Source organism: Panthera uncia (genome assembly GCF_023721935.1).
Source record: "Panthera uncia isolate 11264 chromosome B3 unlocalized genomic scaffold, Puncia_PCG_1.0 HiC_scaffold_1, whole genome shotgun sequence".
Lineage (NCBI taxonomy): Eukaryota > Metazoa > Chordata > Mammalia > Carnivora > Felidae > Panthera > Panthera uncia.
This window is the reverse complement of record NW_026057582.1, coordinates 91,300,431-91,325,179: the sequence shown is the minus strand read 5'-3', so window position 1 is coordinate 91,325,179 and position 24,749 is coordinate 91,300,431. Positions and strand designations below refer to the sequence as shown.

General features: G+C 35.4%; 1 protein-coding gene across 17 annotated transcripts in view; it reads left to right on the top strand.

Annotated features, from left to right (window-relative positions):
- ATP8B4 (ATPase phospholipid transporting 8B4 (putative)) overlaps positions 1 to 24,749 on the top strand; it is a 259,446-nt gene that overhangs the window by 159,106 nt on the left and 75,591 nt on the right. For all 17 annotated transcript variants that reach the window (XM_049611656.1, XM_049611662.1, XM_049611663.1 and 14 more), the window contains 5 exons: positions 1,869 to 2,065; positions 8,112 to 8,320; positions 11,803 to 11,846; positions 17,239 to 17,404; positions 24,049 to 24,237. In XM_049611656.1, coding sequence (XP_049467613.1) covers positions 1,869 to 2,065; positions 8,112 to 8,320; positions 11,803 to 11,846; positions 17,239 to 17,404; positions 24,049 to 24,237 — 805 coding nt within the window. The remainder of the gene's footprint in view (positions 1 to 1,868; positions 2,066 to 8,111; positions 8,321 to 11,802; positions 11,847 to 17,238; positions 17,405 to 24,048; positions 24,238 to 24,749) is intronic.

The following is a 24,749-nucleotide window of genomic DNA, read 5'->3' as shown; positions in this document are numbered from 1 at the left end:
TTTGTCAGTAGATCTTGTGTGCTACCTGATGCTAGGTACCTGATTGTTCTCTGACTTTTTGTGTAATATTGTTTTGCATCATTGTGTTGGAATTAAGTTGAAGGACATTGACTAAATGTGAGGACAGTGGCTTTGAACTACGCCCCCCTCCATAGACTCACAAACAATTATAAAGAATTTGAGTTCAATAAATATTTGCATAACTGATATGTGATAGTGGGACTCTGACTAAGGAAAGAAGGAAGTGAATTCTTTTTGGGCACAAAATATTGACCTTGCTTTGTGCTTTACTTTTGGTATCATCCTCAGACCTGGGCTTTCTTCCTATTACACTCATCCCCTTGGGGCAGAGTCTCAGGGGCCAAGGGAACATGTTTAGCTTGTGCCCCCTCCTAGAATTCTCTATTTAAATGGCCTTGAGCCCACTTCTAGGGCTTGCGTGGGGATTGTATATGTATCTACCACACATACACAAATATGTATTTACAGAGTAAAATTACTGATTGTGAAGGAGAGACTGTTCCAACTTTTCATATTAGAACATTGAATGCCCCATTAGATTATTAGAAGCTGATTCCATCCTAAGTTAGAGCATTTAATGCCAAATAGTACCAATTTTAATGCCCTTAAAGTAATTTACTTCAATTAATTGGTAGTATTATTGAAAGAAAAGAGGATACCATGATACAGGTATCAGGTAGGGTTTCAGGAATTCACAACTCTACTTTTCTCTAATACATGGCTTTCTAATGCACTTTAAATCGGGTTTTCCCCATACTCTTTCTACATAAATGTCTTATATGTCTATCTTGTTCATGAATAAAGAAGAAAGCAGTCCTAGAATGCCTGAATATTCCTTTTTTAGAGGAAGAAGGAAATAGCAGGTTAAATACATTCCTGTTCCCTAGCTTCACACTCCCCCTCCCATCAGTGGCTGATCTCTGCTCCTAACACAGAATGAACTTGGTAGAGCAAAGTTCTCAAAGCCCCATATTCAGCTCAGATCTTACGTATTCATTTATTCATTGATTTGGTGTCTTTCCTTTCCAAGGCTGGCATTTGGGCTCATAAGGAACTGACCTTGCTCTCTTTCTGAAAGTTGCTATACCTCCAAAATGTCTGCTCTACCTAATACTGATACTAATCACAATGTAAGAGTTGGCTAACAGTTTTCAGGTTGATTCTCACTTTTTTTTTTAATCTCCAAAGGAAAACATTTATGGCATGCAGTATTTTAATTAATCTTTCTTTTCCTTGTTAGCCTTAAGTAAGGATTGTGCAGCTAGATCTGTAGCCAAGAGACTTGACTGGCTTCAGGTTGTTCTTTAGCACTGACGTTTTCTTCCTTTTGCTTTTATGCCTTAGGCGACTGTATAACTTACCGTTCAAACAGGACACTTTTGCAAGTGAAAGGAGGGAACACAATTAATATTCTGCCTGGATAACAGATACAAACTGGGGCTGACCAGGGCAAATCAGGACATACTGCCTTCCTAAGCCATCTAAATATATGCCCTTGTCACAAATCAAAGTTGTGAAGTCACTGGCTTTTGACCATGGACAAGTTATATAATCTTTCAGTGCTTCTGTTTTACTTTGTTCTGGTTTTGACCAGCAAAGTGTGACTAAAGATTGTCCCTATCTCAGAAAATCACTGGAAGAATTAAGTGAGAAAATGCATGTAAAATATTTAGTCAAGTAAAACATAAAAATATTAAACTTGTACGATTATTGATAAGTATGAAGAGATTCGCATGACTTGCTTTTCAACTGACAATTTCTTGGAGTTAGGAGTGTAACTGGATTGTGTTGATGTGACTAGTTTTGTGTTCAAATTAACCTTAACCAGACTTCCATTCTCATTTCAGATTTTTGGGTTTCTGGTATGCATGGGAGTTATTCTCGCAATAGGAAATTCAATCTGGGAGAATCAAGTTGGGGACCAATTCAGAACTTTCCTCTTTTGGAATGAAGGAGAGAAGAACTCTGTGTTCTCGGGATTCTTAACATTCTGGTCATATATTATTATTCTCAATACAGTTGTGCCCATTTCATTATATGTGAGGTAAGATGAGAGTTTATACTTTAGAAAAGCCACTTTGTCAAAAGACTTTGTTCTGCATCATCATGTTGTGCCTAATCATTTTTGTTTGTTTTAAAATTACCACAGTGAGGTAGATGTCTTGCTCTAACTGCTTATGATCTGCTACAGCTGTTACAAATGAGGCAACTAAGCTGTTTAATCTGCTTCACTTTTGTATTTTCAAATTATAATAAATGCATTTCATTTTCTTCTTGATTTGATCTGGTTTCTTAGGAATGTTTTTCTTTGGAATAAATGGACTACAATATAATCTCATGCAACCTGATCAGTTAGAATTGAGTTGATATTGGGTAAGAAGTGGAAGACTATTTGATGAGATCTGTTGAGATGATGCTTCCCTGCTACTAGTCTGGCTCCAGATACCTGGATTCAGATTCTGTTCCACCACTCACTAGCTCCATAACCTTGGGCAAGTTATTTCACCTTCCAGTGCCTTGGTTTCCTCATTTTAAAAGTAAAGAAGACAATATTCTACTTAATAGGATTGTATAAAGAGTAAACAAACTGTAAAGCTCTTAAAAGAATCTCTGACACATTGTAAAAGCTTAATGAATGTTAATTTTTCCTATTATTGTAACTATAATATAAAGAAGTTGAAATATAGTGGGTGGTACTTGTCCATTGTTAAATAAGCAGTCTGACTCCTAGCTCTCACTGCAACAGGACCTATCATTTCTAGATTTGGACCCACAAATTAGAACTAAAATGATCTCTCTTTCCCCATACACACACACACACACACACACACACACACACACACACCTCTATATGTATGTATATATGTACATTTTTGTGTGTGTCTATGTGTGTGTATTTGATAAGGCTTAGGAGTTGGCCCTAGAGTGTATAACTGAGATTTTTAAAAAATGTTTATTCGTTTATTTTGAGAGTTAGAGAGGGGCATGTGCAGAGAGAGAGAATCCCAAGCAGACTTTGTGCTTTCAGTGCAGAGCCCGATGCGGGGCTCAAACTCAAGAATCATGAGATCATGACCTGAGCCGAAATCAAGAGTTAGACACTTAACTGACTGAGCCACCCAGGCGCCCCAATCCTAATCCTACCAAGACTGAGACAGATAATCCTAAAGACACTAGAGCCAAGATGAGACTTGGTTGTTTGACATTCCTCATCACCAGTATTTTAACAATACAAGAAATTACCAGCTCTAAATCCCCACTAATTTTTACAAGCTTCTTTTTCTCTCTTTCCAAAATCCTAACTATGATGAAGCAAGGGAAGTTCAATGCACAAAATCCACCCTTGTTTTGGATAGCAGTCAGGAAACTGAAATGTCAACTTGTGGGAAATTGACTTGAAGTAGTGGCATGTGGCCACAACACCACAAATTGCTCTGGGCCTTCTGGAGCTGTGGTCAGAGCAGGCTCTATTTAAACTGTATCCTACTGGCTCATCTTTGATTCTGAGGACCTCTTATGCTTGTATCCAATTATAAAGTCTGTAGTAAATCCTGCTTTTTGCCAGAAGAGCTATGGTCAGCTTTTATAGCTTTCCTTTTATGTCCTAAATGAACAATAAATGCTCATAGTGGCTTACCATCTGCACATGTGCAGTTTCATATGTCCTCATGAAGGAAGTATATTCTGTGTATGCTCTTTCTTTGAAGTGTGTTGGCATTTTTCATTTAATAATTTGAAATATTGGTGTTTTAGAGGTCAAGGCTAAATTCCCAGGTTAGCATTGCTTTTCTTTCTAATGTGTCCCCTGCAGTGGTGGAAAGGAAACCCAGTTGGAATAGTCCAAACCCAGGTTATCGTCTTGGCATGTGTGACCTTGAAGAAAGCGCTTGGCTTCTCTGTGCCTTAGTTTGCCAATGAACTGCTCAGGAAAATGGTGGGACTAAAATAATTGGTTTCTTATTTCCTTTCTGCTCCAAATAATACTACCTTACCCTAGATAACATTGTGTATTTTATATAAAGTGTCTCCATATACTTTATTTTATTTATGTCTCCCAACAACCTTATGAAGTAGTTATTGCCCAACTTCTTTCATAAATGAGATGATTTGCTTGGGATCATGGGGCCGGTTAAGGACAGAACCAAGATCCAAACCCAAGTCTTGTGACACTTGGTACACTGGTTTTCTTCTCTCCCTAAGCTGTGTCTGGTTTATTACTCAGCAAAGACCCCAAGAGAAAGAAAAAAGAGCCTAGAGTTCTGTACCTGTTGGTAAGGCATAATAATTATGAAGGTAAATGTGAGCTTTCCTCTCATCATACAAGAGCAGTGATTCTGATCTCAATGTGGAGGGGGAAAGCATTCGAAAGAATGTCAGGTTGCTCAATCCTAAAGACTGAGATCTACAAAAACAGCATATTTCTGTTTGGAGAGAAGGCCTTCTACAAAAGCTTCCCTTAGGCTTTTGAATGGGTATGAAGAATAATGCCATAGGTCACTTGAGGATAAAAGTGCTGAATTTACTTTGTTCAGTTAACAATTCCACGTGAGCAAAGGATGTTGATGTTGGTAGGATATTTCTATGCTGTCAGTTTGTTTATCTGTAGTGTTAAAACATACCCAGCTACACTTTTTTAAATACATCATCCTAAGAAATGCAGCCACATACTCCCAAGGAATTAAATTTTGGAAGTTTTTCCCAAAGCAATAGGAATTCATTTCTATGTTGCCTGTTTTGCCACAGAATGGGTGGAATCTTAAGCTCTGCTCTTTGAGCATTCAGGCAGAAAACACTAAGCGCTTGATTATGCTAATTATGAACATTTGTCTCCTTTTTCCTGCTATTATAAGACAAAGAGCTGAATGTTCCACTATGACTGTCCTGAATCCTCTTTCCCAAACAAAAAAGACACCCTTCCTCTCTACAGACTATTTTAAGATCCAAGAATTCAAATTAATTTACAATACTTCCATTGGTTTGTATTATAATACAGAAGGATCTCATGTTGTTTCATTCATTTTGCTTTGAATTTTCAGGAAGCTATCTTACTTTTAGAAAGATCAAAGCTTCAAATTGTTTGTACAGTTACTTGTATAATGCCATTTTTAAAGTCAGGTCTACATTGGCTTTACCAATGTCTGAAGTCTAGTTTTGGCTCTGTGGTTAGTTATTTGTGTGACCTTGGGTTAGTCACTTGACTTCTAGGTCTTAATGCCCTTACTAGTGAAATTAGGGAATAGAAGGTCAGGATTCATTCATTCATCTGCTTATGACAGATAAAGCACTGTTCCTGGTCCACTGTAAGTGCTAATGCTTTTTGAGTGAATGGAATAAAGAAAACAAAGGTAAAGTAGAAAAGCTAGCAGAGAATTTACAGGGAAGTATGTGTGTGCGGTGGTGGATATGTATGGGTCAGCTATAACAGTAAGTTACATAAACGAATACAGAAAACACCTTATTTATTTTTCTTTTGTATGGTTCTACAGAATCGTAGAGTAATTTTTAGTTTAAGTGAAAAAAAGTGTTGCCATTTAAATAGTTAGGAAATGAACTAGCACCATACCACTTTCAGAGAGGGAAATGTTAGAAGCATAGAATTTAATGCCTAGAAAGGATTTTTCTATCATCTTTTGTCTTCAGGGAGACAAATGTCAAGAGTTACTGTAATCAGTCACTGTTAATTTTCTCACTTGACAGATGAGAACACCAAGGCTCAATTCCCATTAAGTTCAGAAATAAGCCATGGGTCACTGCTATTGTCATTACTCTGTGATACTGGTCTGGATGTCCTTGCTAATGTTCTAAGACATGCAGCTGAAATATCAAGGAACAAAGGAAGACATGAACCTGAAACTGAAATAACCCTATTAGAAGGGACGAGCATAGACAATGTGATTATAAACCTAGAAAATCCAAAAGAATAATTCTGCAAAGATCTTAGTAAGATAATTCAGTTCAATGTCTGATTTTGTGGCATAAGCAAAGTTTGTTAACATTAGATAAGGCTTTTAACATTAAAAAAAACCTTTCCATTAGGCTAACAATAATTTAAACAATTATGTCATCAATGAACAGATAGATGTAATGTCCAGTAGCAAATCTATCCAGCTGTAATGTGGACCTATGTGAAAAACAAAGCAAATGAAAACTAAAACTCCTTATCAATAGAGGTACTTTTCAAAATTCAATTACTGGAAAGACTTACCCTTCTCTTTGAAGTTGCACTTGTATATTAAAATGAGCTATTTCCAAGTAATTAAAAGTTTAACATAGAGTTAATACAAATCTTAAAGAAGTTTTATGAGAAGGTGGGGGTGTGGATGCTAAAATGTGTTGAACATATCAGCAAGAATAAATGAGTGGTTCCAGCCAAGAACTTTTTAAAAAGAGAAGTATTCTCTTACACCCTCTCAGGTATCGCCAATGTTTATAAAGCTGTAATTATGAATATAAGAGATGTATTAAGTGACATATTAAGGAATAAAATTGAAATCCCTAAAGTAGATTCTAGTGAGAAAAATAATTTATATGTGACATGGAAGCATCCCAATGCAATAAGGGAAAAGGACTTGTTTTTTTTAATAAATGGTGATAAAAAAGCTTTATGTTTGTAAAAATTGAAATTAGCACATCATATGTACATCATCTTTATAAAAATTCCAATTGCGATAAAGAATTAGATGTGGAAAATTCGGCAAAGAACTACTAGCAAAATATAGATTTCTGTATATATAACCTTGGCATAGGGAGAGCATATCCAACAAAACTCCCAAAACAGAAACTGTGAACTACTGATAAATTTGATGAGTTAAAAAGACAACTTCTTTGTGTCAAAAATAGTGGAAACAAAATACAAATGATAAGTTGGTAACATTTGTATGATGTATATATGTCATGCATAGTAAATGCTAATTTTCAGTAATCTTATTGTAGAAACTTACATTGCTAACCTTTTTGGAAATTGATTTAACCTTACATATGACAGAGATTTTAAAAGACATACCTTTGGCCATAGAAATAACATTTGTAGAGTTGGAAAGTCATAAATTGCCACTAGATCATGAGACAATGCTCTTTTCCTGGTAAATGGGCAAACTAATATAATAACAATGATAATATTGAGATTTACTCAGTATCTATTATGGTTTGCTTAGTGCTTTACAGAGATACTGCCACCTTTTTTGGCAAATTGAAGCCACATCAAATGATATATTAGAAAGTCCTCAACAATACATTTCTTTAGATCAGATATCTGACAAATACCTTTTTTAAAAAAATTTTTAATGTTTATTTTTGAGAGAGAGGAAGAGAAAGAGGAAGGGAATAAGTGGGGGAGGAGCAGAGAATGAGGGAGACACAGAATCTGAAGCAGGCTCCAGGCTCTGAGCTATCAGTACAGAGCCTGATGTGGGGCCCAAACCCATGGACCGTGAGATCATGACCTGAACCAAAGTCAGATGCTTAACCAACTGAGCCACCCAGATGGCTGGACAAACATCTTTAATAATAGTTTGTACGAAGATATAAAAGAAATGCTAACTTAACAGGCTATACAAGAAATCTCTACTAGGCCTGTTTAATATAAATGGTGAACCATGGAATATTCCCCAAGACTTTATGCAAAGTCTATATTTTCGTGGTGCTGCAAGAAAATGACGTAGGAAATTTTATGAACAGACTCTGCTGAGATTCTTCTGAAGGTCACTAGGACCTGGAGACAGAGCATCCACATTTTTTTTTCTAAATTCTGAAGACTTTGACAGACTTATTTTTTTATTTTTAAAATTTTTTAAGTTTGTTTACTTAATTTGAGAGAGAGCCAGAGAGAGTGAGCTGGGGAGGGGAAGAGAGAGAGGGAGAGAGAGAACCCCATGCAGGCTCTGTGCTCTCAGTGTATAGCCACATGCGAGGCTTCAACCCTGAACTGTGAAATCATGACCTGAGCCGAAATCAAGAGTCAGCAGCTTAACTGACTGAGCCACCCAGGCGCTCCTTGACAGACTTCTTATTTTGGCAACGTTTTGTATGTTCTGAAACTGATGGAGCTTTTCTTTCTTTTTTATTTTTTTCTCCATTTTAATGGATGAAAGTATGGAAGTCATTCGTCTGGGACACAGTTATTTTATAAACTGGGATCGGAAGATGTATTACCCTGAAAAAGCAACACCTGCTGAAGCTCGGACGACCACTCTCAATGAGGAACTGGGCCAGATTGAATACATTTTCTCTGACAAAACAGGCACCCTCACTGAAAACATCATGACTTTTAAAAAATGTTCTATTAATGGGAAAATCTATGGTAAGGGAAGCAGTTCTTCGTACTGATATTGGTTTTTTTTTTTAATGTTTATTTTTGAGAGAGAGAGAGAGAGAGAGAGAGCAGGGGAGAGGCAGAGAGAGAGGGAGACAGAGGATCTGAAGTGGGCTCTGTGCTGACAGCAGAGAGCCCAGCGCAGGGCTTGAACTCACAAACTGTGAGATCATGACATGAGCCGATAGATGCTTAACCAACTGATCCACCCAGGCACCCCTTAAAACATATTTTTTTTTAATTTCCCTTAAAAACATAAGCAGCCCTATTTTAAAAACCAAACCATTTATCGCTGACTTTATCATTAATATGGGCACCACCAGCATGTAACATAGTGCTTGGCATATAATAAACAGTCACTAAATATTTGTTCAATGAATGTTGAATAATTTAGATGAAACTTTGGATTTGTTACCTTTCTTGGGTATAGATGGGGGTTAGATGTGATACCGTCTGAAGTTCCTTTTTGTGCTCCCACTGTGTGATTGTGCTTTGTGCTGCTTAATAGGCCAATATCCCCGAGAGGGCAAGTTCTTGGTAACTTGATTTATCTCTGTAAAAGGAGTATTTCATATTTGCTTCCTCACAGCTCTGGAATTGATGTTAGGGCCTGTGTTTGGGAGAACTTACAATTCATTCCTAAGAATTCACACTGCACAGGGCTACTTTTGAGTGGGCAGATAAACTATTTCATCAACATCCAGTTCCTATTTTGTATGCATCTGTCAGGATACCTGCTCTGTACCAGGATTTTCAGGCATTCTATTTGTATGTGATTTGAGCCAGTTAGCAGACAGTTTCCTCTGCTGAAAGCATGAGGTGCAGCAGAAGCCTTTTGTTGGGTGCCTCTGGATTCCTAATCTCATTTCACTGGACTCTGAGTGTCCAGTTTTTCAGTCCAGAAATCTCAAGAAGAATAATCCAAGAAAGAGAGGGAAAACTTCCCTTTATCTCCTGATGAGCAACTTCACACATTGCCAAACACTTTAAAGTAAGATTTGAACTTGAACAAAATTAAGAAATACAAGAAGTTGATTTTTATGCTGTCCTACCTATTGACCTCCCTTCGCTACCCCTACCCCTCTAATCCCCTCTCCTCTGCTCCACCTCCCCTTTTCTGAGAGAGAACCAGATGATTTTCAACCTGGACTTCCATAAGCCCTCAGTTACATTATACATTTCTCATATCACTGTTATAATAAATGGTAAGTAGGGGTGCCCAGGTGCCTCAGTCAGTTAAGTGACCTACTTTGGCTCAGGTCATGATCTCGCAGTTTGTGAGTTCAAACCCCACATCAGGCTCTGTGCTGACAGCTCAGAGCCTGGAGCCTGCTTCGGATTCTGTGTCTCCCTCTCCTCTTCATGCTCTGTCTCTGTCTCTCTCTCAAAAATAAATAAACGTTAAAAAAATTTTTTTAAATGGTAAGTAAAATAGAAACTTTCCCTAAAAATTTTCTTTTGACGTTATTTTCAGAGGCTTTCTAAGAATAATGACTTAACCCAAAGAGTAGTTTAAATGGGAAAATTTTAGAGTATTGGAGGTATTTTTAATTTGGAGGACCTTTGGGATTCTTTTGCTATGATATATATTGATAATAACATAATAATGATAATATCACTTCCAGGAAATGATCCTAAGAAAATCAGATATGTGGACCAAGATTTATTTGTATAGATGTTTGCCTCAGGGCTAGGGCTATTTTTAGGGAAGGCCCTTGATTTTCACAAAGTATATATATTCCAAGATCTTGCAAGTCTTGAAATTTACAAATCCCATGATAGCTTGTAGTTTCCCTTATAAAATGCAGGAAAGTAACCAAAATATTAACTAACACCTTTAGACCCTTAATTTACATCCCATTATAATTTATGATGCATTTATGATGCCACTAAGATATATTCTTACTAAAGCACTCACAAAATGTTTAAGAATCACGTCCTCTTGTTTTCCTATGAGCTTGTGTTATTTATATTCTAGATCCAGGCCTTGGGAAAACTTGGTATTCCATTCAGGTTTATCTAAATCTTCTATTTTCTAGCTCAGAACTTTTATTTTCTTCAACTTCTTTAACTTTTCTTCACTTCCATTACCATTTTTATAAGCATGCTTCCTTTTGGAGGACAATTTTACACAAAGGCACAGCTTTGTTTTGTCTTTATCTTTTATGAGTTACTGCCTATGGTATACTGACTGGAACATAACCACAGTGCATTTGAGATTTAAATTCCAGGAGCTTGGTGAGGTTCATTCACTAGCTCAGGGGCTCCGCCCAAACAGTAGTCACAACATGGTCTGAATTTAGACCCTGTGCTCTAGGTAAACAGCAAATAACAGTTCATAAAGGGCTTTTTTTGGTCATAGCATTGTGTAGTGAAAAGAGAGAGACTTGGGTTCAACATCACACTATAGTGACTTTTTCACCCCAGTTTAATAATGTCAGGTGGATTTCTGTTCTTCAGTTCCCTCACCAATAAATGGTGCAAGTTTGTGATAATACAAATGCCAGGCGAAGGATTGATGCAAGGAACTCTTGTTATCATTACAAGAAATACAGTCTTGACAAATACCATTACATCTTCAAATGCCAAGCAGAAATTAGAAAAATCTTAAAAGCTTCCACATAGGGGAAAGCTAAAGTAAATTATACTCCGTATCTAGTATACAACCATTCAAAATTAGGTTCACAAAGAACTTTTAATGACCAGAGAAATTCTGACACTTGGGTTAAAAACAGCAGGAACAAGATATTTTTCAACAATCTGAGAAATATTTGTATACACACACACATAATCAACATGAAAAAAGTTCTATAAATACTGGTTATCTTTATGGGATAGAACTATTAGTAATTTTTATTTTCTACTATAAACATCTTGAGTTTGGCCAATGTATCTATAATAGGCATATATTGGCTTTATACTAAAAAGTTATTTTTCAATATTTGGCACATAGGTGGCTATGTTTTACTGCAGAAGGCACTGACATTGTTTAACTCTTACATGCTAATTTGGCCTTGATATTACACAAATGTATCTGGCCCAAACCAAGACAGACAAAGATGTACTCACTAAGCTCAAGCGTTGATGAGAATTGGTCTGTCTAGGATATCATTTTGGATTCCCCAATAGTGAGGATGAAGTAGAAAACAAAAATTTGCCTCTTGCAAACATCAGAGGTAAAATGTAGCAACAGAAGGATAAAAATACAGAAGAATATGATTTATGAGCTCCATATTTTGTTTTTAATGCATACTCTATTTTAGTTCTATCTTGGGCAATATGAGTATTTCTCTGGGTTAATCACCATGTCTAGGGTTACAGTTTGAAAAAATTCCTAAAAAGTCTATGTTTGAGCTCATAATGCCATCTGGTAATGGTGCTTTAATAAATAAGTGTATTTTTTAAAACCAAATGTGTAAATCTAGTTTCTATTTCATTTATTTTTAATTCTCAAGGTTTTTTTTTGGCAGGTGAAGCTGATGATGGCATGGGTCAGAAGACAGACGTGACTAAGGTGTGGAGGTGATAAATTTCATTCTTTTAATTTCAAATTGTACATACTTTTTTTAAAAAAATGAGTCTCTGGAGGACTGATTTCCACTATGACAAGTTGATATATTTAATACATAACATTAAAAAAAATAGCTTCATATGGTTCAGAATTCCTTCTATTGAGGTACCTCAACCACAGAGTTCTCTGTTTTTTAATTGTTAGAGATATTTATGTATATATGAGGAAGTATTTTCTCCATTTTTTACATAGGTTGTAGCTTATTATCTGTACCATTCTTAATTTTCTTTCTCAGCAGTGTATTTGAGATCTTACTAGATCAGTGGGAAAAAAAAAAAAAGCGCTGTCTTATTTTTTCCAATGGCTAAATAGTATTCTGTTATATTGTTCCATGTCTCATGGTAAGGAGACACCAATGGAAATTCAGGATATTTCCAATATTCTGCTAGTAAAAAAATTGCAACAGAAATAACAGTGTGTGCTTATGTTACTTTGCATGGATTGTATGCTAACAAGTTACATTTCTAGAAATGGAATTGTTAAATCCAAAGTATGTCCATTCATAATTGATAAATATTGCCATTGTCTTCTTTAAAATTTTTTACCAGTTTATCCTGCTACAAGCAATGTACAAGAGTGCTGTCCCCCACCCTTACCAATACAGTGTTTTGTCATTTTTTGATATTTGCAAGACATGTAAAATGATATATCAATATGATTCTAGCTTTAATTTCTCTTATGAGTGAGGTTGGATATCTTTTTTATATTTTTAATAGCTTACTGTATTTAATTTTTACCCATTTTTCTTTTTTTTTAAATGCTTATTTTTCAGAGAGAGCACAAGCAGGGGAGGGGCAGAGAGAGGGAAACACAAAATCCAAAGCAGGCTTCAAGCTCAGAGCTGTCAGCATACAGCCTGATGCAGGGCTCGAACCCATGAACTGTGTGAGATCATGACCTGAGCCAAAGGCAGATGCTTTCTTTCTTTCTTTTTAATTTTTTAATGTTTATTTAATTTTGGGGGGGGGGCAGAGAGAGAGGCTGGGGGTGGGTAGGGTGGGGGAGGTACAGAATTTGAAGCAAGTTCCAGGCTCTGAGCTATCAGCACAGAGTCTGACTGGGGGCTCGAACCCACTAACCCTGAGATCATGACCTGAGTTGAAGTCAAATGCTTAACCAACTGAGCTACGCACCCCTTACCCATTTTTCTACTGGATTATCATCCATCCCTGGTTTTTGTAAATAAATGTCACTTGTCATGTTAAATTGTTTTTTTCAGTGTGTTTCTAGATTCTGTTTGCTAATGCTTTATTTAGGTACATGCGTTGGATTTGTAAGACACATCAGTCCTCAAGGTTTCTGGGGACGTAATGTTTGAGTTGCTATCAATGTTAAATTTACTTTAGAAAAAGAATAATTTTTAAAAATTTTTCCTTAGTTTTTTATTCTGTGGGACAGTTTATATAACATAAAAATGATCTGTGTCTTACAGATGAGCAAGGAGTCTCTTAGGATCCTTTTGATTTTTTCTTTGTGGCTATTTTCTTTTATTTTTTAATTTCTTTAATGTTTATTTATTTTTGAGAGTGAGAGAGATAGAGTGTGAGCAGGGAGGGGCAGGGAGAGAGAGAGGGAGGCATAGAATATGAAGCAGGCTCCAGGCTCTGAGCTCTCAGCACAGAGCTTGTCCTGGGGCTCCAATCCATGAACTGTGAGATCATGACCTGAACTGTAGTCAGACACTTAACCGACTGAGTCACCCAGATGCCCCTCTCTGTGGCTATTTTAAAAAAATCATTTTTTATTTTTGATTGTCTTTTTCCTTTCCTATCTTGATTACATTAGAAAGTTGCCCCTTCTCCCCCCACCCCCCCCCCACCCAAAAGTATAGCCTTTGGTTTTATTTATTATTTGTATGTATTTTCCTGTGTTTTAATCAGTAGGCTCTGCTTTTATCTTTATTAATACCACCTTTCTTCATTCTTAAAGTTTCTTTTGTTCTTTTTCCAACTTCATACTTGGATGCTTAACTTATGTTTTCCTTTTTTTATGCAAATGTCTATGGTTCTTAATTTTTCTCTGAATACTTCTTCAATTTTATCACATAGATTTGGCCTGTAGTTTATTAAACTTTTTATTTTTGTCCTATCAATTTGAATATCCACATTGAAACGTTTGGTTTTTTTTTTTCCAACTTTTTTTTTTTTTTTTAATTTATTTTTGGGACAGAGAGAGACAGAGCATGAACGGGGGAGGGGCAGAGAGAGGGAGACACAGAATCGGAAACAGGCTCCAGGCTCCGAGCCATCAGCCCAGATGCCTGACGCGGGGCTCGAACTCACAGACCGCGAGATCGTGACCTGGCTGAAGTCGGACGCTTAACCGACTGCGCCACCCAGGCGCCCCTCCACATTGAAACGTTTTTAAGCAAGAGTTTTAAAATTCCCAAGTGATAGAGGCCTTCCCCCTAACTTTATTGTACTTTTAATAAAGAATAGATTTGTATTGATTCTGCCTTTTGGAATTTATTGGGGTTGTCTTTGTGGCTCAATATAGTAAATTGTCAATGTTCCAGGCTTCTTAAAAGGAAAGCATATGTATATTCTGCTTTCAAGGTATATAAACTTACCTATATGTCATTCAGTCCTACCTTGTAAATTATATTATTTAACTCTTGTTTCATTATTTTTCTTTTATCTGTTAGCATGAAAGAGGTTAATTAGATATTTTGAAAATCTCTTCCTATATATAGCTCTTACATAGCTTGAAATCTTTTCTTTTTTTTTTTTAATGTTTATTTTATTTTTTAGAGACAGAGCGTGAGCAGGGGAGGGGCAGAGAGAGAGGGAGACAGATAATCCAAAGTAGGCTCCAGGCTCTGAGCTGTCAGCACAGAGCCTGATGCGGGGCTCGAACCCACAAACTGTGAGATCATGACCTGAGCCCAAGTCAAACACCTAACTGACTTAGCCACCCAGGCTCCCCTTGAAATCTTTGTTTTAGAAGTATTGATGCTACTTGGGGGTGAATTGATATTTATATTGGTTATTTATTTTTTTTATGAATTACACAACTTAACATCAAAACTGCTTTTCTTTGACTCATTTAATTCTTCTTGGCCTGAATTCAACCTTATTTGATATTAATGTCTTGACTCCTGGTTTGTTTTCATTTGCATTTTCCCACCTTTTATTTTCTGTGTTTCTGAATAACTTTATATGTGTCTCTTATGTACAGCATAGGATTGGAGTTTGTTTTGCACTCCAATCTTTTAATAATGGAGTTTGGCCCATCTACATTGGGCTATATACTGTCTTAGTTATAACATTTAGGTTCTGTACTTTGTGTCTAACAATAATGTACCTTGTGTTTAATAACTCTTTATATGGATTCTTTATTCTGTATGTGTGCATTTCTTATAATGTTTAGAAACATTAGGAAAGCATTTCATTGTTTTTCTACTTCATACCTTCAAGAGTTTACATAATACTCTTTTTTTTCATAATACTCTTAATACTTTTTTTAAGGCAGTGTCTGCTAATTTCCTAATGTGAACAACGATGAAGTTATATTTCTGCCTCTTTCCCTCATATTTTTCTACTATTTTTATAGAAACTTATTAATCTTAAATATATATAGATTTTTATAAGTTGATCTGAATCTTTAAATGATAGATATCATCTGACCTTCAAATAATAAAATGAGGAAATTTGAATCTTACCATTTTTTAGCTGTCTTTTCGTCTTGCATAGTCAAGGTACACAATATACACATTTTGTTTTAGCATCTTAATCTCTCTATTTCTTCTTTATTTAGTCCCTTAAAGGGATTAGGTACTCACCCCTAACTAGGCCTTTACTAATGATTTTTTCCAGTTATCTCTTACTGGGATGAGGTTCATCCTTTAGTGTCAAGAAGGGTTCATGACAAATATGTGTGCCAATTTTATACTTGAATGACAGCTTGATTGACTCTAATTTCTTTGAGTCACAGTTTCTTCCCTGGGAGTTTCAGGGAAGTCTAAGGTCAGTGTGTATTTTACTCCTTACCGGTGAGTTGATAATTTTTTCCACTAATGCAGTTCTTAAAATTTATCACATGAACAAAACAATCTATGATTAAGTAAGTCTATGATCCTGGGATAAACACAACTGAGTGTCCTGTATGCAGGACTTGGTATACATATACTTGGATGTAATATAAAACATTCTATAGTCTCTAAGAAAAGGATATATTAAAAGTATTTCCCCATCAACTATTTTTAGCAAAAACATTATCACAGGACTAGTGTCTTGAGTAATAAACTTTTAGAAGTACATTCTGTGTTTTCCGGAAGTCAGTGAATTAACAGGGATATTAGTTACCATTGAATCATCGTCCACTCTTTTGTTGTACCCTATTTCTTTTATCATGTTTTTCTTTTTTTACTCAACATACTTTTAAGTGTGTACTAAACTGTGATTAACAATACTCATGATGTTGCAAGGCAGATCTCTAGAACTTTTTCATCTTGAGTGACTGAAACCTGTACTCATTCAACAGCAATTTCCCATTTCCCCATACCTTTAGCTCCTGGAAACAGCCATTCTACTTTCTGTTTCTGTGGGTTTTACTATTTTGGTACCTCATATAAGTGGAATCATGCAGGAATTGTCCTTCTGTGACTGACCTATTTCACTTCACGTTGTGCCTTCAAGGTTCACTCATGTTGTGCCTAAAGACAGGATCATGGCTGGATGATAATCCATTGTATGTGTATACCACATATTATTTATTCATTCATTTTTTGATGGATGTTTATGTTGTTTCTACCTCTTGGCTATGGTAAATAATGCTGCAGTGAACATGGGAATGCAAATATCTCTTCAAGATCCCAATTTTAATCCTATCATTATATTATGCAAGTACTTCCAGAGGGATCTCAGAAAGCACTCTATAATGAAATGCATTAATATTTTTGTGTTGGAAAATATTAATTCATACTAAGTGGACTAAAAAAGTCTATAATTAGACACATACCATTCTAGGTCAGATTTTGCTGCCAAAATGAGTTCAAGTCAGGTCAGGTTTTGCCATTGAGTAGGTTTTGAAAAAAACTTACCATTTTCAGGGCTTCTTTGTATTTTGGAATTGCGATAAGTATTTTGAGGATCTGTACACCCATTGGATATTTTTTCCTTATCCTTTTGGAAGGTTTACTGCTTTGGTGCTTGGCTCTGAAATGAGAAGATAATATTTAACAGTAATGAGGAAACAGAAAGCCATTGTAGTGCCAGATGTTTGAGGCTGAAAAATCATACAAGCACTAAAAATATATAGAGGAAGCGTTTTTGAATTTTAAAAGGTTATTATTGAAAAGAGGTATATAGTTTTTTTTTCTATTGTTCTTCTACAGAAAAATGAACCTGTGGATTTCGCAGTCAATCCCCAAGCAGATAGAACATGTCAGTTCTCAGACCACCGTCTGATGGAATCCATTAAACTGGGGGATTCCAAAGTGTATGAATTTCTTAGGGTACTTGCTCTTTGCCACACTGTCATGTCGGAGGAAAATAGTGCAGGTAAGTACAAAGTGTGTTTCAGTGGTGAACCTTGTTTACAAGTTTGATTTCTTTCTGCTGCCAGTGATTGAGTAAAAATTACCACCCAAGTAATTTCAGTTCAAAAGTGAAATATATAAAGACTGTCGACTGTATATATGTATGTCATATATATGTGTGTATACATGTTTTCTCTCTCTATTATTTATTTTTGTTTTCTTTGTTGGGATTACATTCAAGCCTTAGTTGCGTCCTTGATATGCTGGGCTAACCCATTCCCCCAGTTTTAATTGCTGTGAGGATTCATATTGTTACATTTATGACTTAAACTGATCTTTATAATTCTGAGGGCAGTGATTAATTATATTTTTATCTGAGGATATCACGGTGCCTTTAAGTACGTTTATTTTATCTTTGCCTTTGAGTTTATTTCATGTCCTGAACTATTTTAATAGCAATCTGCTTTTATTTTAATGTTACATACTTTTTTAGATCTCTTTAAGGATCTTAATTATTCTTGATTTGAAATTTTCTTTTGTTTCCTTTATGAGGTTTCATATTATAGAATGTTGTTTTTTGAATTCTGTGTCTACCTTTAATGTTCTCAAACATTTGATAACTTTTGGTTGCCTGTTGGTGAATGTAGGTTCTGATTACTGTGACCAGTCTCCCAATATTGTGTGGAAGAGGTAGAATGTATGGCTGGCCTTCTGGGTGTGGAGTTCCTCCCTCCAGGAATTCATATGGCATCTGGGGTTAACTGTCTTACTTTTTCAGATCTAGTGCTAGGAATCTGTGCCAATATGCTCACTTGAGAGAGAGTTGTACTTAAGGTCTGGCCTGGAAGAAAACATCACTCACCCGGGTTCTTTTCTTTCATTTTCTTTCTCTTCTCCTTGTGGACTTCTGGAGTGATTCGGGCTCTTAGTTTTGGTCTCCAATTGCAGAACTCAAATCTTTGAGGTTTCCAGAAGCGGATTATGCACTTTGTGTAGTGTAACATGGGAAGGTTTTATTCTGGAGGCAACGGTCACTGAAGCCTGTTCACAGTAAGCTGGGAGATGGAGGAGCTCAAATGGGCTGGAGTGCTGAGTACACTTCCTCAACTAACTTTACTAATGATGCCCCCAAGAGCACTTCTCTTTTCATTTGTTAACTCTGACTTTGGAAACTCTTTTGGGGATTTCTCTTACTTCTGTATTCATTTCCTTTTGCAGATGCTTTGTGCTGCATTTTTCTCTTCTTCATTGATCAAATCTACTTTTTATCTTGCAGACATTCCTCAAATTTCTAGTTTACTAATAGTATTCATTCTTATTTTCTAGTATGATTTACATTTTTCTCACAATGTGATATAATTAAATGCAGTAAAACACACTGATCTTAAGTGTTTTCTCTGATGAGTTTTGACAATTATATGTACCCATGTAACCCCCCCCCCCCCAACAGGGTATAAATCTTTTCTACCACTCTAGAGAGATTACTCATATCACCCCAACAGGGTAAAAATATTTTCTATTACTCTAGAAAGATTACTGATATCCCTTTCCAGTCCATATTCCCAACCCCCTTGCTCAGCCAACCACTGCTGTGATTCCTATCATCAAAGATGAATTTTGCCTGTTTTTGTACTTCATAAAAATGGAATCATACAATTTGTATTCTTTTGTGTCTGACTTCTTTCATGCCATGTAATGATTTTGTTATTCATCCATGTTGATGTATCAGTAAATAGTTCATTCTTTTTTTTTTAAGTTTATTTATTTATTTTTGAGAGAGAGAGACAGAGAGACAGAGTGAGTGTGGGAGTGGGGGAGGTGCAGAGAGAGGGAGACAAAGGATCCAAAGCAGGTTCCGTGCTGACAGCAGAGTCTGTTGTGGGGCTCAGACTCACAAACTGTGAGATCATGACTTCAGTTGAAGTCAGACACTTAACTGACTAAGCCATCCAAGCGCCCCAATCGTTCATTCTTTTATTGCTGAGTAATATTATATTATGTGAGTGTACCATAATTTTCTTTTCTAGTCCTCTGTTCATGGACATTTGGGTTGTTTCCAGCTTTGGGCTAGTATGAATAAAGCTGCCATAAACATTTTTATGTCTTAAAAAAAACATTTAACTAATTTGTATTTGGTAAACACTTAGGTATGGAAATTGCCAGATCATAGTATAAGTATATGTTTAACTTTATAAGAACTGCCCAACCATTTTTCTTCAAATGGTTGCATTATTTTACATTCCCACCATCAGTGTATGAGAGCTGTAGTACCTTTACATTCGAACCAACATTTAGTGTGGTCTTCCTTAAATTTTACCCATTCTGGTGGATATTGGCTAACATCCTGCCATATAAAGGTATTTTGAAGTAAAGAGAGGAAGATGTATATATCTTTAAATTACTTCTATCTCTTGCTTTAAGATATCAAATTCTAAGTGAAGGATTATATCACTGAGTAAGGGAGGATTATTTTGCTCTCCTTTTAAAGATTTATTTACAGTATAGATTGCTTAAATCCATGTATGTTAAGGTACCTTGGAAAACAAACTTTTTTAATATAAACCTTAATTATGGAAAAGAATAGAACCAAATCTAACAAACTTAAAGTTTATAATTGTATAATTTATAGTTGAAGCTATTGCTTTTATTTCAAAGGTGTACTGTTTCATGGAGAAGTCATTTGGAGAAGTTGACATTCTCATTCCCTTCTCCAGGATGAAAATGCAGAGGCAGGAAAAGTGGAAAATACAAGTGTTTTAATAGGATTTTTCTATTTTAGTGTATGGAAAGATAAAAGTTTTAGAATTTTTTTTCTTACTGCCTCATTATATCAATCCTTTAAAATTTATTGAGGTTTGCTTTATGGTCTGGTATATGTTCAGTTTCAGTAAATGTTTCATGTGTGCTTGAAATGAATGTGTATTCTGTAGTTATTAGGCACTGAGTTCTAAATATATCCATTAGATAATGTTTGTTAATTGTATTGTTCAATTTTCTACCTCTCTTTGGATTATTTTGACTACTCAATTACACAATTTTCACATATTTGCCTTAAAGTTTATTTTGGCTTATATGAATATAGTTATAGGTATTTTGCTTTTGTTAGTATTTGCATTATTTATCTTTTTTCCACTGTTTCCTGCCAATCTATTTTTTTCTTTGTGTTTTAGGCACATCTTTCATGAACGAGATAATTTTTGACATTTAAAAAGAATAGTTTGATAGAACTAAAGGTTAAGCAGAACATTTAGTCCATTATCTTTCTTGAGTATTGATATGTGTAGATTTTAAGTACTTAATATATAATTATTGATACATTTAGTTTATTTCTACCATCTTATTTTGTACTTTACATTTGCCCCAACTTTTGTCTTAGTCTCTCTCTCTTTTTTTTTCCCCTCTTATGGATTTAGTCCATTTTTACTTCTGCTTTGGAATCCTTATTTGTATTTTAGTGGTTAGCCTAGAAATTTTAGCATAGTGAACTTATCAAAGCCTAAGCCTTCTTTTAAACCCAACAAAGACTTTAGAACCCTTCAATACTAATCAACCCTGTCCTGACTTATACAGTATTCTTGTCATGTATTTTCTTTCTTAATCCCCCAAGAGGTTACTTTTATTGTTTTTATAGTCAGTGTTTGCTTAGATCTATCCTACATACTTACTCATTTCTATGCTCTTTAATGCTTGTCCCAACTCTGATCTTCTGTTGACATAAAGTGTATTCTTGATAATTTCTTTTAGGAGAGAACCTCCTGCTAATAAACTCTCAAAAACTTTGGAAAAACAACTTCATCTGTTCTTATTCTTGAACATTTTGCTATGTGCAGAAATTTAAGGTGACAATTTTCTTTTAGCACCTTGAAGGTATTCCACTGTGTCCTGCTGCTATTTCTGTTACTGTATAGTCAGTTCCTAGTCCAATTGTGGCGTGAAGGTCGTCAGTCTTATCTCCCTGGCTACTTTTAAGATTTCTTCTTCCATGTTATCACTATAGGTGTGGATTGAAAAATATATTACTTGGAATTCATTGAGATTCTTGAATCTGTAGAGTATCATTTTTTACCATGACATGGTATTTGCTTAGCCATGTATTTCTTCCAGCTTTGCCTCTGACTCATTTTCCCTCTTATGTTAGATCTTCAGTGTCAGATATTTTCATTCTCTTCTCTATGTGTTTTAACACGTCTCTCATTTCTTCTCTTCCCTATCTCTTGGGGATATATTCTCATAGTTCCTCCATTTTTTTTTTCACAGTACACTGCTTCTTTCTCTAGCAATATCTATATGCAGTTTTTAATTTTTAATTTCTACAAGGTCTTTGATTCTTTTTCAAATCTGCCTAATTTTATGCCTTTTTAAAAAATTTTTTGAAATCTATCAAGTATTTGAGTGTGCTATTTCTAATACCTCCAACATCTGAAGTTTTTGAAGATCTTAGATTATTTCTGTTAGTTCTGCTTGTGTCTTATTTATTGTGATTTTAATGATTTTTCACTGTGAGATGATCATTTTACTTGGAACTTTATTTGTAGAAATTCTTTGGGTCCTGAGATGAAGGCTAGTACCTCCATAAAGGACTTGTAGTGTTCTAATGTAGGAACATATTAAACTAAATTTCCAGTTTGATTTTTTTCAAGTCACTCAAGTATTATGAATTTAGGATGCAAATATGTGTGAAAGTCAGTCTTTGGTCTTAAAGTTTCAGCAGAAAAAATTTTTTCTTTCCTCTTATAGGTAGATAATTTTTCCTTACAGGCACTCTTGAAGGAGGCCCTGATATCCAATTCTCCTCTATACCAGGAGAGTAGTCTTTTGAAGGCCCAGGCATTTTTTTTAAGTTTATTTATCTATTTTGAAAGAGACAGACAGTGCGAATGGCGGGGGTGGAGAGGGGGGGCGGCAGAGAGAGAGAGAATCCTAAGCAGGCTCCATGCTGCCAATGCAGAGCCTGAGGTGGGGCTCAAACTCACAAAACCACAAGGTCATGACCAGAGCCAAAACCAAGAGTCAGATGCTTAACTGACTGACCCGTTCAGGCACCCTTGGAGGCCCAGTTTTAAGAGGTGGTCTCCCGTTAAACTTCTTACCTGGGCTACGTCTTCTCTAACTCAAGCTCTCAGAGGCTAGAAACCAATGATCAATGATCAGAAAATGTCCTCAAGGCAAAAGCTGGCTACAGTAATACCTTTATTCTATCTGTATTTTTTCTCTTCATCTTTGGCCTAAATAGTTCTTATTTTCTTGCCAGTACATCTTTTATGGATGTATTTAAAATTATTAAAATGTTTTATACAGAATCTGTAGTTGTTTGTAGCAGGGAAGCTGGTCCTGGCACCCAGTTTACTATGTTGAAGAAGTGAAAGTTAAATAATTTCATAGGTAGATAAAGAAACTGCTATAATTTTTTCCCTTTTGAATTTCAAAATTAATTTATGCCTACTGTATCAAGTGAAACCACACTACAAAATTTATAAAGGCAGAGCTAATAATTTCGTCCATGAAGTATTCTAATCTCACCCCTACAGGAGTAACCAATTGGTAACATTTGGTGTCATCATTTCACCCTTATATATATATTAATATATATAAATTAATATTAATAAATATTTATTTATAAATATAAATTAATATAAAATATAAATATAAATCAATTTATAATTAATAAATTATATTAATATATATAAATTAATATATGCAGTAGATAGGTAGTTATTTGTTTTACATGAAAAGGAATCATAGTATATAATGCAACTCATTTTGTTAAGAATTGATCTTGTACATCGCCTGAAGTCAGTAGATAGGGATATAGCTTTGCCTATTTTTTCAAATGTATTTTTATAAACAAAGACAATATAATTTTATATAGAATGTCTTTGTATATGCTCTATTTTTATAGTTTATTGGTTTTGGTTTGGTTTGGTTTGATTTTTTTTTTTTTTTTTTTTTGGCTCAGTTCATTCTTTTTCTCTCTTTTCCCCTCTTCCTCCCAGCCTGATACATACACATCAGGCGCCAAGAATGAGCACAGTGGTTTGATTTCTTACATCTCAAGCGGTTTCTTGTATGCATTATAATAAACTGGTCATTAGTAGCAGACTGAAGTGGAACTTGGAATACCTGCTTCATCAACTCTTTGGCTGTGTGATCTTGCAAAAATCATATAAACTCTTCAGTCATAGGTCATTGGTATAAAATGGAAATAATAATTTTTTAATAATCCCTACCTCAAGGGCTTATCATGAGGATTATGAGCATTAATACATATTAAGTGTTTTAGTTTGTGAAACTTTCACTACACATGTCTAGTCACTGAAAATACAAAACCATGGCCTCTGACCTGAGGAACTTTCAGCATCGTGGAGAGTCAGACACATAGATGGATTTTTTTGTATAAGATGGCAGGGGCTCTGATGGTGGTATGGGTGGTGTCCTGTAGTATCTCCCAGTATAGGCACTTGGTCTGGCTGGTTGGCATGTAGAAAAGTTCTGACTTCTGGAGCTAACACTTGAGTTGAGTGTTACAGGATGAGTTGGAGTTAGCACTGGCATTCTGTGAATTTTAGCGATTATTCTCAATATCAATACATTTGTTTCTTTTACTTTTTTTGTTTAATACAATCTATTTTGGCTATAGTTTAATGCAATAGTTTCTTTTCCTTTTAGGGCAGCTGATTTACCAAGTTCAGTCACCTGATGAAGGGGCTTTGGTGACTGCTGCAAGAAATTTGGGGTTCATTTTTAAGTCTCGAACCTCAGAGACAATAACAATAGAAGAATTGGGAACACTGGTTACTTATCAACTTCTTGCCTTCTTGGACTTCAACAATATCAGAAAAAGGATGTCTGTCATAGGTATGACTGGTAGCTGAGATTATGTTTGATCTTTTGGTAGTACTCATCACATTGATGCTTCTTAAGCATTATTTCATTCCTACTTACATACTGAGAATTGTGGTATTTTTGTAACTTGATAAACTTTCATTTTCAACTTAGCCTCAACAGTGCACTAGTAAGTATAACTGATGGGTAGCAAGTGCTTATTGAATCCAGCACTATTGTAGATTGTCTACATGAATTAACTGATTTAATTATTTCAGCAACCCTGTAAGGTAGATACTATTATTTTAACGCCCATTTTAAAGATAACAAAACTGAGACACACAGAACTAATAGATCCTCATTACTACTCATTGTGTTTTCTAGAGATGTTTCCCAGGCTTTTACCACTACTTGCCTGTATTATTGCAATATCTTCAAAACTATTTCCCCTTAAAATAATGCTCTGTGCTGATACCAAGGTATTCTTTCCAAAATATTGACCTGATTTTGCCATCACCTACATAAAAAACCTTGGTAGCTTCCTA